The following is a 13,713-nucleotide window of genomic DNA, read 5'->3' as shown; positions in this document are numbered from 1 at the left end:
GCTCTCAATTCGCGGCACAAAATTTGCCTGTGCCATAAAAGGAGTGGTGACGTTCCTATCCCGTTGCGCGCTCAGATGTGGTCTGTGCCTTGTAATGTGTCTGTGTGTGTGTGTGTATGTGTGTGTAGGGGGTAAGGTTTTGTGCAGAGGGCGGGGGCGGGGCAGTGTATCTTGTAGCTGAGACTCTGAACAGACCTGGTGGTTTCAGGGTGTCAGGAGGCAGTTTTGGGGGAGCGCAGTGATCAGTGACAGCCAGTTGGCGGACATAACCCGGGACAAATCTACCTCACCTGGACCGAGGAAACCCTCTGTCTCTCCTCCTCTCCCTCTCTCTCTGTCTCTCTCTGTCTCTCCCTCTCTCTCTTTCCTCCAGTTCTCTCTCATTTTGGGGAAATAGTGCGCATCTGACTGTTCTGTGGGGATGGAGCGCGTATGTGACTGTGCTTCCTCCGCTGGGATGTTTTTTCTCGGGGTGCTGTCGGTTCTGTGGCCGGCGCTAAATGGAGTTTTGAGTTTTAACCTTTACGCAAAACATCCTACGGTTTACAGAGGACCCGATGGAAGTTATTTCGGCTATTCTGTGGACTTCTACCAAGCTTCCTCCGACAGCAACACGTAAGTGGCAACATCAGGACTGAAGTTGTCCCATCAGGGTCCTGCAGAGTTATACTGTACCTGTACACCTAGTTTAACCCGCCAATATATGCTTTACAGTAGACTCAATAGAATTGATTCTAAATTATGTGAGGAGATAAAATATAACACTGTAACGGGATTCAGATTTCTGCTGCACAGAGCAAACCAGAGTTATGAACAGAAAATAATATTTGAATGAAAGTTCAGTGACTGCACAAGTTTGCATAATGCATTGTACTCTTTCCTACGTGTACCTTGTTTTTTCTTTTCAGGATCAGTGTGTTGGTTGGGGCTCCCAAGGCGAACACCTCTCAGCCCGGCATTGTGGAGGCTGGGGCTGTCTACTACTGCCCCTGGCCTGGACTGCCCGATAGCTGCAGGCAGATACCTTTTGATGGTTCCAGTGAGTTACCTGAAAGCTTTTTCAATTTTTTTCATTTCACGGATCAAAAATAAATTCATGAAAGACCTCCTGAGGCACACCACCGGGTTTGAACATGTTCCATAGACTCCTGTTTTAAGTTATTTTAGGTGGCCCCAGATGTTACTCCATCCATTTGGAACCCGTTTTGTAGCCTGTGTGTACGTGTGTGGATATGAGTTGGCACATGTGCTGTTGCATAAAAAAAAGAGAGATAAGACATGTGGGTCTCATCAGCTTCATCTAACAAAAAAGGTGGCTGGCGGGTTTGCTGGTGCAAGCCTGCATCAGGTTGATTATGGTTTTCAATATGTTATCATCAAGGTTAACTGTCCAATCAGCCTGTGTTTGTGCGTCCAATGTCTCTGATGCACGCCTTTCCATCTGAGTAGTAAGTGTGTGTGCATGAGGTAGAGCGGGAGAACAAGTGAGAGAACGAGAGACAGAGGGGAGGGGGGGGGGGGGGGGGGGTAAACTGTATGCACATGGGAATTTAGTTCCCCTTCAGAGGAAAGGGGGATTGGGTGAGGTCTGCTTTTTATTAGATTTCGAAAATTTATCCCTGTCTCCTCTCTCCACCCCTTGTCTCTGTCTCTTGCTCTCCATCAGTCAATCCCTCTCTCTCTCTTTGTTTTTCGGGGGGGGGGGGGGGGGGTAGAAGGATGTAGAAGGAGCTGATCGTTTGTTCCACACATTTGGTGGAAGTGGTTCGAGCTGCAACGAGTATTCTGTCGGGAGAATTCATTTGTCAGACAGGATTCTGAGAAAGTTTCAAACATACATGAACATTAGATTGTAGCAGTGTTAACAGTATCAAAAGCTCTAGTTTTAGTTCGGAAGTTTTAGCTGAGGATGGAGCTGTGGCAGCAGCAAGTGATACTCACGTAAGGATTTCAACAGATGACTGTCATGTTATACACGCTGCTGTGTGCACATGCATGAATATGATTGGATGTTTTGCTTGTCAGCTGATGTATAAATGAGTTGCTGAAGTATGAATGAAACTGCTGATAGCCGATCAGCTGACCGTGCAGGACATCATTGTTCTGCCTGAACTAAAGAAAGGCTCCATGCAGATGAGGGTAAACTTCCAAATGTGAGGATCATTTTCTGGTCTTTCCCTAAAGTTAATTATGTGTTATTTCCCCCAAAGGGCTTAGTTTTAGTGTGAAGTGTTTTGGGGAAAATGTCAGGTCTGGGGGACATAAGAGTAAACACCGAGGAGCAGATGTGTGCGTAGTCGTGTGTATGTGTGTATCTATATACACTAGAATGGGTGGGTGATTGATGACAGTGGTTACGGTAGATATTTCTAGAGTTACAGCAGACCCTTTATTACAGGTATAAACCAGACTAGGAAACGTACACACTCATGCACACTGTTAAAAAATAGCAGCACGAGTGGTGACCATCTGTGTGCACTGTACTGGTTAATATCCATACATCAGCCTCACATGTGACTTGAGTATGTGTGTGTACCTGTGTGAGCTTGTATGGCTTCAGTGACGTTGTGCAGATGTGTCAAGTAGGGCCAGTGCCGCGGGGGATATTTTGATAGTGATTGGATGTCCGTGATTAGAAAGAAAGACACCTGGTCTCTTGGTTCTTCTTGCTGATCAATTGCTTTTTAATCTTACATGCATCTTTCATAGAATTATTTAGAGAAACTTAATGAAGCAATATCGCTATTTTCTTAGATACGTCCTTCACATTCAAACACAAATCTGAGAGCTTCACACTCCAGCCAGTCCTCTGCTGTGGCCTCAGAGCTGTGGCCTTTTTTTTTTTTACTTGTCCTGGAATTAAAAATAACTTTTATGACCCTGGTTTGTTAACCTTTCGGTCCATAATATGATGAGAATGATGCATTTTCTTATTCAATATAGTAGTGGTTTTTCTTAAGATGCTGGAATCATTTATATAAAAGCATGCAAACACACAATTTGAACGAAGGTAGGATCTGCAATATATCCTGTAAATGATGATGGTGACAAGATATACATTTACAAATATATTTCAAATCAAATTAACTCTATACAATCCACTGTACACCTGCTGTTATGCATCTATCGTCTGCCTATATATGCATGTACTTATTTAAGTATGTGTGTGCATGTGCTAAAGGAAGCTGTTTAACGTGGAGGGGTCCTCACAGATCTAAAGAGACCCAGCTGGTCTTTAACAACGCTGGAAAATATCTACAACAGAGCAAAGACACACATGCACTCACACCAAATCTAACACTTTATTGTGAGTCGGCTGGGAAATGCTCATAATGTGCACATACAACCGTGTGTGTGTGTGTGTAGGCCCAGTTAGAGTCCATGTGTGTTGTTATACTTTATAGGAAAAGCTTTAACTGAAAAAAAGCCCCCCCGCATCCTGACAAATGTCTTTTCTGGGGGCCAAATGGTGTTTTGATGTTGGTTATAGGCTTGTTTAAGACTGTTGCTGTTTGTTCTCGCTTATCAAGGACAAATGCTTTCCACTCTCAAAGGCAGAGCTCAAGGCCTGGATTCATTACCACAGTTAATATCAGCTTTTACTGGTGTCATTATGAAATGTCTCTTTCATTCTCTTTTTTTTTTTAATGTCTTATCCACTTCCCCTCTGTCTCCGTCTCTCTCCAGATAACAGGATGATAAAGGTAAACGGCACCAGAGAGCCTCTGGAGTTCAAGTCGCACCAGTGGTTTGGAGCATCTGTCAGGACACATAAAGGAAAAGTGGTGGTGAGTGGACATGACGTGAACTAACATCCAAAGTCAGTGTTTCTTTAAACGGGAATCAGAAGTGTATTTGTTGTGCAGGCATGTGCTCCTCTCTACCACTGGCGGACAGTGAAACTGAGTGGGGAGAAGGACCCCGTGGGGACCTGCTATGTGGCCGTCCAGAATTTCAGCGCCTACGCAGAGTACTCACCCTGCAGGACCAGTGAGTCACCGTGCAGCCTCGTCTCCAACTGTCTCCAACTCCCTCTGACTGCTCTCCATTCTCCCTTCCATTGTTTTTCTCTTTCTCTTTCTGCTGTCAGCATGAACACAAATGAACCGTAGCATTCATAATGTTAGGACGTGGCTTTAACAGACCATGTGCTAATACACTGTGTCGTGCGTCAGTCATATATGTCACAGTATGGCATAACGTTTAAATACGTTCCACAGATTTTTCCTATAAAACATAATATCTAGGCCTCAAGTTTAAAGGGTTAGTTCACCCAAATCACACACGAAAAAACATTTCTCAGTTCCCTCTGGTGGTATGTAGCCATGCCGATAGTTTAGGTTTTATTCCTCCAGGTTTTGATAACTGCCTCTGAGATCCTCCACCCCACGACAACTGAGGTGAATGTGAATTTAGTTTTTGTCATTATATATTTAAATAATTTAACAGCATACATTTTCTGTGTGCCTGTTTCTCAGGATAATCCACAGACATCACCGTGAACACTTGTCATTGAAATTACTATCTACTGACCAAATAGTCCCAATGACAACTGTTGATAGCGTGTTTTTAAATGTTTTTTACAAACAAACTTCCATTACCTTCTACTGTATTTGCGTGGCAGCAGAAATCTCAGATGTAAAAAGGTAAAAGGTGAGACAATCTGAATGTATGAAATGACTGAAAACCAGAAATCAGGCTTTTTTTTTTTCTTCGTTGGCTTTCTCTCTCTGGTCCTCTTCTTTCTGTCAACGGTTCTGTTAATGAGATTCAAGGGATTTTCCTAGACCGCTCCCTTTCTTCATCTCCAGTTTTTTCTTTCTCTCCTACTTTTTTCCTGTGACCCCTCTCTCTCTCTCTCTCTCTCTCTGTATCGTGATATGACGCACCAGCAGAGTATGATAAGGAGAAATGCAGGCTATCAGGTGGCACATCGTAAACAGCAGATCAAACACAGCCCTTATCATCCTCTCCATCATCTGCTCTGCATAAAAGACCTCACTGTTCACACTTGCCTACTCCCATACACACAGTTTCATAGTTACACTCCCTCAAGTGCTAGAAGGTCGTTAAAGATCTCTATGTTGTTGTTTATGTCAGTTCTAACTAATCTAGACTAGAATAATCACATTGTAAACTCAACTGTTCTCCAGGGGGGAATAACGCTGCAGAGGTAGTATTTCTTTATTGTGTCGGATTTTTCTGCCTCCGACAGCTTTTTTTTGCTTCATTTTAACATGAATCTACAATCTACTCAGACTATAACAATAACTCACTTTTTGTTTATATGTGCACGTGTGTCGCATAATTAGTCTTCCCCTCAGGTTGCCTCTGAAACGGAGAACACTTTATTATGTGCACATAAGTTCTGTTTAATGCAGTAGTTTAATCAAAAAACCCATTTCAGTGGTTCTTTGTTCCATAAAATGTATCTTTTTAACAAGTGCGATGCTTTTTATAGTGTTTGAAAGGTGTTTGTGTGTGTGTGTGTTTGTGTGTTTTTCAGATGATCCGGATCCAGAGGGACAGGGGTTCTGCCAGGCTGGTTTCAGTGTGGATTTCACCAAGGTAAAGATTGTAGCAACAATCGTACATACCTGCACACATGTTCTCTCCTGACAAAGTGCAAGCAGAGGGGTTTTCTTCAAGCACAAGACCCCCCTCTGAGATTTATGGACACTGGGGAAGATGAGAGCATTTTTTTCCCCAGAGGAGCCTCCCCTCCTGATGTGACCCATCGCCTCTGCAACACAATAGACCAAACACACGCACACACACATACACATTCTTGCACTGTATAGTCAATGTGAACTGTGACCTCTGTCTCATGGTCCAACTCTACCCTCCTGTACAGGAAGTTGTCATTCTCTACAGGATGACAGCAGGATTCATATGCACACAGCTACACACGTTATGTACCCCTGTAGCCTCAAACAAACACACACATCTGTCACATGACTAACCCTAACTAATTGTATTTATTCCAGGAAGGAATGCTGGTGGTAGGAGGACCTGGAAGCTTTTACTGGCAAGGTAACAGCAGCAGCAGCCTGAATTTGGTCCCTCTTTGCAATGATTTCATAGATGGGAAGGTGTTCAAATGTGGGAAGAGAATGTAGAGGAGTTTAACAGTCAGTCAGTCCACATACACACGCATGCACGTGGACACACTTGCCAAATCTGCAATTTCATTACAGGGGTGTTACGTAGGATAAGGTGGAAAGAAATGTGTCTCTTTCTCTTTCATTGCAGCTTTTCATTAACTTTTTCCCTCCATTGCTTGCTCCTTTACTTCATGCAGCTCTCTGTATGTAACAGTGTAACAGGAAATGGGTGTTTGGGCTCCGTAATGAGCTGATCGGGGGGTAATGGAGTGTGGAGGAACTGCCCCTCTTCCCCGTGAAAAAGCACAGAGGGCCTTGGAAAAGCTTCAATGAGAGGAAGAGGCTCAAGGGTAGGCTACAGGGTTGAGAAGGACAGAGGAAAGGTGGGGAGGATTTAAAGACTGATAGAGAAAGAGAGCAGGGAGGACAGTGGGAGCGATAGAGGATTGTTAAGGAGATGATAGAAACATGTTGCAGCGTGGGGGGGGGAAGATGAGAGGTGAGGGAGTGAGTCGGACACAGAGAAAGAAGAAGAAAGATGGATCTTCTGCTCGATTACCGCAGTGCTGAGGTCAGCTAGCTTGCTGGATATGCAGGGCTAGTCAAAGCAGAGGGATGAAGTGTCTTAATAGGTGGAGTAACAGCTAGATTGTGTCAGAGTTCAGCTGTTGAAGTGTAGCGCTACTCCCCCAACTCCAGGTGCATCAGTGTGTGTGTGTGTGTGTGTGTTTTTGTGTGTGTTATCCGAGTATAGTTTAGTTTAGTTAAAAAGGAGACAGTTAGTGATCAGTTGCACAAAAAAAAAGCCTTTTTCCTTTATTTGTAACACCCATGTGTCGCGTCACAGCAATAAATTTTTTTAGAAAAGAAAGATGGAGCAAGAGGTCAGAAAAAAAGAGAAAAGTGCTCCAATTTTTCAAATATAATTTTGGGTTGTTGTTTGGCATGGCTGCTGTTGTTACATATGGTTAAATAATAAATGCTCCAACATACAAAACCGCTCGAGACAGACATCACAGACAGCCTAATGGACTGCTCCCTCTGTGTGCCCTCAGCGTGGCAAGGCTCGCTGCCTCCAGTTAAAACACTTCCTCCGAATGTTTATAGAAGCACTCAGCCTGGATTTTATAGCTTCTAATATACAACGATTATCTTCAGCCTTCAGCCTGAGTCATCATAAAAAAAAAAACTCTTTTATATACAATCTTGACGTCTCTGGGTGTAAAGGACACTTCAAATTGGCTGCAGTGACTTATCTGTTAACAGTTCGTAACACGGTGTCTCATCAATCAGATAGAGGTTTAATAATGAGTTGATATAGTGATATGTTATTCTGGGAGACGAACTCGCAGCGCAGTGTGAGAGAGAAGAAGAGGGAGAGGGGGTGGAAGGGGAGGGGAAGGTTAAGAGGGCACATTTTCCTCCTTGTCAGTGCATACACACACACACACACACACATATAAAGAAAGATTTATGGAAGGTTCATTGCGGCCGCAGATAAAATCATTTGTTTGTTTGACCTCTTGTTCAACAGCAGAGGAAGGGTGTTGTTTGTGCGCGTTCACCTATAATTCAAACTCCATCGCTACAGAGAGGATAGGCGTTCTCCTGACTATTTTTCCTTTGCCAGCGATGTGTTTTCGCTTTCCTCAGGGAAGACTTCCATGTGTCGTGAGCTCTATGCACCTTTCATGGAGAGCAGATGGGTCGGCTCCAGCAGGTTTCTTTAGCAGAGGGCAGCGGTGCTCCTTTCATGGGGTCTGAGCTGAAACCACTGGCCATGAACAGATGTGACTCTCTCACCCTGAGTGTTTGTTTTATATTTATCTGTGTGCGGTTGGTGTGTCTGTGTGCAGGTCAGGTAATGACAGCGGGCATAGCTGAGATACTGAACGGCTACTCTTTGAAGGCAGTGCTGAGACGGGTTCCGGGAGAGAAACACACTCGAGCTGCTGAAGACACACACGACGACAGCTACCTTGGTAACATGCATTTACAAAACAAACACAAAGTGACAACCGTTTTAATCCAAATAGTAATTATACACGACATCACACACATCACGTACAGTGAGTTCATTTTGCCCACATGTCATCATGTGCAACCAATTTCTCTCTAGGTTACTCTGTGGCAGTGGGGGAGTTTACAGGAGACTCTGAACAAGGTGAGAAAGCCAACAATTCATTACAACTAACCACATGCTGCAGTAGAGAAACCCCTCACTAACAACATCAGCAGCCACGCTGCAACACCGTCTGCAACGCTGCAACGCTCAACACTCTCTTTATGTTCTCTCTCCGGCTGGATGCCAGGGCCACTGTGAGGGGTGTTATAGGGTGAGTGATAGGCAGTGGACAGCTGGGTGACAGTGTCTTGGTCTGAACTCAAAGGCAGTAATGAGAACCGTCTCTGTATGTCTGGGTCGCGACCCTGAGGGGACAGGACTTTGGGAACTGCTGATAAAGGGATTTCCTCTCCCCCATTTTGACTGATTAGAATGATTAGAGTTAGACTCCGCAGACCCCTTCAGGTCCAGAGTGAGTCGGCAATCTTTTCTGGACTTGAAATATTAGGTGGAAAGACAGGCAGGCACGCACATACAGCATCGTTTTATTAAAGACGTGCAGGTGGGGAAAAGTGTGAGTTCATCTTTGTTAAACCTTTCAAGTGAAAGGCCAAAATACAGTCAGTTATGATTGCTAGAAATGTACAAATCGTTTTATTTTCCTTAGATCCACTTATATACACACTCTGGTGACTTGCCAGCAGTGTGGCTTTTTGATTCACATCTCTATGCGAGCTTCAGGTGCTGCTGACGTTCATTCCCATGCCATCAGTTTGTCAGCGCTACAAAGGAAACGCAGGCGTAATTCAAAACGAGGCTCAGCTCTTTTATTAAAGAAAATATGGAGAAATAAAATGTGACCACTGTCATGCTACATTTTTTTAAACCATTGAAATCATTTTGTATTGCTCTCTCTTCAAACACTGTCAACACACACTCACTCTTCTGTAGCTCTGTCACACGCATGAGACCCTCCTCCCCCAATGCCACTTCAGCTTCCCATTCATAGTTTCCTGTCTATCAGAGCCTCTTTGCTAATCACCGTTTAGTGGGATCTTTGCGGGACAGCCTTACGTTTACATACCCCCATGCCAATCCCGCAAAGGCCCCGAATCCCCTCTGGCACAACACATGTCAGTGAGCTTTAAGAGGTTACACATGCCTGTTGATGTGTTATGTTGTGGTACGAAGCTTGTTGTGGTCTTGTTCCCCAAACCCTCTTCTGACTGGAGAACTGGTCGTTACTGGGAGTTCTGAGTGAGGATGGAGCTGGGAAGTCCTGGTTTATAGGCCTCGTGGTTGAACCTTTAGGGTAGAGCTGGAAGACAGGAAGAGGGGACCCTGTCTTCTCTCTCTGTGTGGGTCCCTCAGATCGTCCCTAGAAGTCCACTGCACCACACTCATCAATCAATACACAAGCACAGAGTACCCAATCACTCAGTGTGTTCTCAGCAACACTTGGCCCTTCTGACAGGGTGGGCTGGGTAAGGGATTTAAGGGTTCAGGCCTTTGAGACAAACCTCTGATGAGCCCTTTCTTTCTCTGTAAGTATTTCTCACACACACACACACACACACACACAAGTCAAATGTTTTCTTTGTTTGCATGTTTCCCAGAGCTGATAGCCGGAGTCCCAAGAGGAGCACAGAACTTTGGATATGTGAGTATGAACTAAATCCAGAAATTAAAAAAATAAATTAGTTTTGTCATTCAGCAGCAATAGCATTGTGACAGACTGGTGACAATTTAAGAAATGGAGTGTCTATTTGCACCTGGGTGAGAATAGTCCCACAGCAGCTGTTTACATTTATGTAATACATTTACACCCGGCCATGTTCAATATGCTACTGAATTTAGCAATAGGTAGCTGGCCGCAAGGCTTTCTGATTAATGCAGATGTTGCGTTATAGGTAGGGATGCACCCAGTGTGCAAAATACGGGAGATGAGAGGGGGTCCGAGACCCCCTGATTTACCCTTCAGACTCCCTGAAAGCCTCAATAGCAAACATTTTTTTGGGGGGGGTCATTAAAATCATAAGAATAATTTGTCACTTGTAGTTGTCACTAAAATGTCGCTAATGACCAGCAGTTTTCATTATTCAATTTAAATGCGTTCAATTATAATCTGCACCAAAACCAAAACCAAAATAGTTTTGACAGATGTTGTTTATCCCTCCAGTGTGTTTCCAGATACTTGTAGACTCTTTGCCAAGGAAACATTGGCGCCGTTTTTGGTGGCTTATGGTGAAACTTGCACGAGATTTTTCTCACTTCTTTTATTCTGTATCTGACTTCGGTATGCTATATAAAAAACGGCTATTTTTGCAGATGTTTGTGGCAGTCTATGATCTGAGAGAGATAAGAAGTAGGCTTTTTGTGCAGACACACGCACACAATAAAGTCATCTAGAGTTGAGCTTTTACTGTACACATACGTATCTACATAGATCCCAGAAATAATAGTATGTGCGTCTATGCAAACTGCAGTTTGTCTCGTGTTCTCTTATGGGAACATGTCCCTAGGGCTGACAGTGTAAATCCTCCCTAATGACACACAGCTTCCGCTGCATGTGGAGGGCGGTGACCCCACCTAGCCCCACTAACCCTTCTCCACACACGACCCCTAACCCTAACCTGCAGTGCAACCGCAGGACTAGCTACACTGCACACAAACTGCAACAGTGTGTCTGGACATTGTAGCCGGTGCGAGGATGCTCCTTCTTGTAAAGAGGGCTTGCAGCTCGCAGCAGGGGGAGTGTTATGAGGGATGCAGGTAGGCCATGTTAGAGGCCTGGCACTGGTGTAGCTGTCAACCCAGGTCAGGTTTCTTCTGTGACCAATCTGACAACTCAGAGTGCATGAAGGTTAACGTTAAAGCTAGTGATTCAATATTTGTGTTTACACATCCTCCTCTGTCTGTGTTCATATCCCTTTTTAGTATGTCTTTGAGACATCTGTGAATGGGTCAACGTGCATCCTCCTGCGTCTGTGTGTGTGTGTGCATGTGCGTGCATGTGTGTGTACGTGTAGCCCCCGGCTGTCTCCATGTGGTTGTTATTTTAGGTCTTATGAAGGAATTCTCAGCCTCCCCCCTCCGTCTCTCCCCATGACCGGGGTTAGGATGGGGGGAAGGAGAGAAAGTTGAGGGGGGGGGAAATGGTTAAGGCACAAAGATGATGATGGTGGGGGAGCGCAGGGAAAAGAAAAAGAGTTTCAGGAGAATAAAAGCTTGTTGAAGCATTTTTTTTCCCCGAGCATTCTTCATGTGCCTGTTCGTCAGACTGCTTGGCTATGTTTGCTCTTGGAGTGCTTTGAGGACACATCCTGGTGCTTTATTAGTCACACTGGATTGTATCTGACATTCTATCTGCTTGTTTTAGGTGGCAATGATCAACTCCACTAATCTGACCTTCATCCAGAACTTCACGGGGGAACAGGTAGGAGCCTTAACACAGCCCGGTCACAGTCTGTTATAGTGCAGGGCAGCATATAAACCACTGCACCATGGGCACCAGCTGATATGTATTTTCTTCCATTTTTTGAATGAATTCAATTTGAATGGGTATGCAAATGAAATTAGATGAGATCATGTATTGGGTTCATGGTTGAAAATACTCATGTTCCTTTCTTGTCTGTTCCTCAGATGGCCTCCTATTTTGGCTACTCGGTGGCTGTCGCTGACCTGAATGGAGATGGGTAAGTAGAAAATGTCCTCGTCACTCTGGACACGTACTCTCTTCTGTCTTTCGTAGCATTGAAACTACAGCTTATGTCCCCAGGACCGACGACGTGCTGGTTGGAGCGCCCCTCTATATGGAGAGAGAGATGGAGAGCAAACCCAGAGAGGTGGGGAGAGTGTACCTGTACCTGCAGATGGCCCCGCTCACTTTCTCCAAACCTGTTGCACTAACCGGCACACACACCTTTGGGCGCTTCGGCACAGCTATAGCACCCCTGGGAGACGTCAACCAGGATGGATACAATGGTATGCTGAAAGGATGAAATGCAGAAAGAGACAGAGAAGAAAGGGAAAGAGGAGATAAAAAGGAAATTGAGCCAGATGAAATGCATCTGAGAAACAAAAATATGCAAGATGAGAGAGACAGCAAAGAGGAAAAAGAGAAGGAGATGAGAAGCTTAAACAAAATAATTTCATATGTTTTATGTGGCAGTACGTGGACCTCTCTCTGTTGTACTTGTCTGCCCATGTGCAGCTGGTGTCTCCTGTGCCTCTTGGACTGTTTTGTCTCTTACTGAGGAAATCCTATCAGATGCTACTGCTTGAGAAACGTTAAGCTCTTCAGCCAATCAGGAAGTGCGGCGATGAAAGGTTGTCTGCGTGAACTTGTTTCCTCCTGTGATGATCAGGGATAAGGCCATGTGTGTGTAAGTGTGTGCGTGTGTGTCGGAGTTATTTTTAACTCACCAGATGTGCCCTGAGATAAAATCATCTGGGAGTGTCTGTCCGGCAGCCCGGAGTTCATTCCTCTTCAATGTGTTTGTTTTATCGTCACATTGATTGGACAAAGACACACGCACACACACACACACACACACAAACCCCGCAGCCTGCAGCCCAAATGCTCCATGAATCTAAGGCATGTCTAATGCTGCTTTAAAAATGAATGAAGTGATGCACATCTGGCCCTCATATGACATCAGTGCCACCCATTTATGTTTTAAATATTCATGGACAGCCTGCGTCAATGTGTGTCCCACCCCTTTGAATGCTTTAACCGTCAGATCAATAACCATTGAATCAATACTGAAGCTTTCTCTGGCCTGAAACATACTGTAAATCACATCAGGCTGTCTGTCAGGATGTGGCTGTCCCTGAGAAGGAGATGGAGCCTCTCTGCCAGCTGCGGTGATATGCAGAGAGAATACTTGTTGAGAGTTGATCTAATGAGTACAAGTCCATGTCTGTGCATGATTTCATTATTCTGCATTACGGCGTCACCATGAAATCATTGTAATCAGGGTTTTACCTGTGCCCTTGTGTTCCATCCGTGCATAATGACAGACAGATCTCTTGCTTGTCTGTGATGACACTGAGACTCACTGTCCCTCCTCCTCCCATAGCAGAGACCTCATCACTCCATTTCCAAAATGCTTCATATAAGCAGAACCATACCCGTGTCCTCTCATCTTTATCACTTCATCCCAGCTGTAGAAAGAAACCTTAAAATGGAGCTAATTCAATTTGCAATGTGGCTTTTTTGTTTTTAAATTATTCTTTTTTATCAAACAAAAGTGGCTGTGTGTCCCCATCGCTCAAAGCGTCAGCCTGTTTCTGTCTGTGAGTAACAATCTCCTGCAGTTTTGGTCTCAGTGATCACAGTGGGTGTTCTGCTATTTTGCTGTGGATGTCTGCATTGAGTGGGATGCTGTTGAGCAATGCCCATGAGGGACTTTCACATTATTTGAAGACTTTTTTAAATTTTTTATGGTAAGTAAAATATAGTATTCACATACTAACGCATAGACGGACAGACTTACGCACACACAGGCTCACATATACACTTCCATACACACATGGTTGCAT

The 13,713-nt window shown here is 44.4% G+C and overlaps 1 protein-coding gene across 1 annotated transcript in view; it reads left to right on the top strand.

Moving 5' to 3' along the window:
- Positions 1-421: 421 nt before the first annotated feature.
- The window catches only part of itga8 (integrin, alpha 8), a gene marked incomplete at its 5' end in the record, with an annotated part of 36,287 nt that continues 22,995 nt past the window's right edge, over positions 422-13,713 (top strand). The window contains 12 exons of the mRNA XM_079164021.1: positions 422-615; positions 909-1,039; positions 3,688-3,788; positions 3,867-3,990; positions 5,507-5,568; positions 5,988-6,033; positions 7,961-8,086; positions 8,224-8,268; positions 9,786-9,829; positions 11,549-11,605; positions 11,812-11,864; positions 11,948-12,153. Coding sequence (XP_079020147.1) covers positions 422-615; positions 909-1,039; positions 3,688-3,788; positions 3,867-3,990; positions 5,507-5,568; positions 5,988-6,033; positions 7,961-8,086; positions 8,224-8,268; positions 9,786-9,829; positions 11,549-11,605; positions 11,812-11,864; positions 11,948-12,153 — 1,189 coding nt within the window. The remainder of the gene's footprint in view (positions 616-908; positions 1,040-3,687; positions 3,789-3,866; positions 3,991-5,506; positions 5,569-5,987; positions 6,034-7,960; positions 8,087-8,223; positions 8,269-9,785; positions 9,830-11,548; positions 11,606-11,811; positions 11,865-11,947; positions 12,154-13,713) is intronic.

This window comes from Pholis gunnellus (genome assembly GCF_910591455.1).
Source record: "Pholis gunnellus genome assembly, chromosome: 8".
NCBI classification, from domain to species: domain Eukaryota; kingdom Metazoa; phylum Chordata; class Actinopteri; order Perciformes; family Pholidae; genus Pholis; species Pholis gunnellus.
Note: the sequence above shows the minus strand (reverse complement) of the source record. Positions and strands in the feature narration are given on the sequence as shown.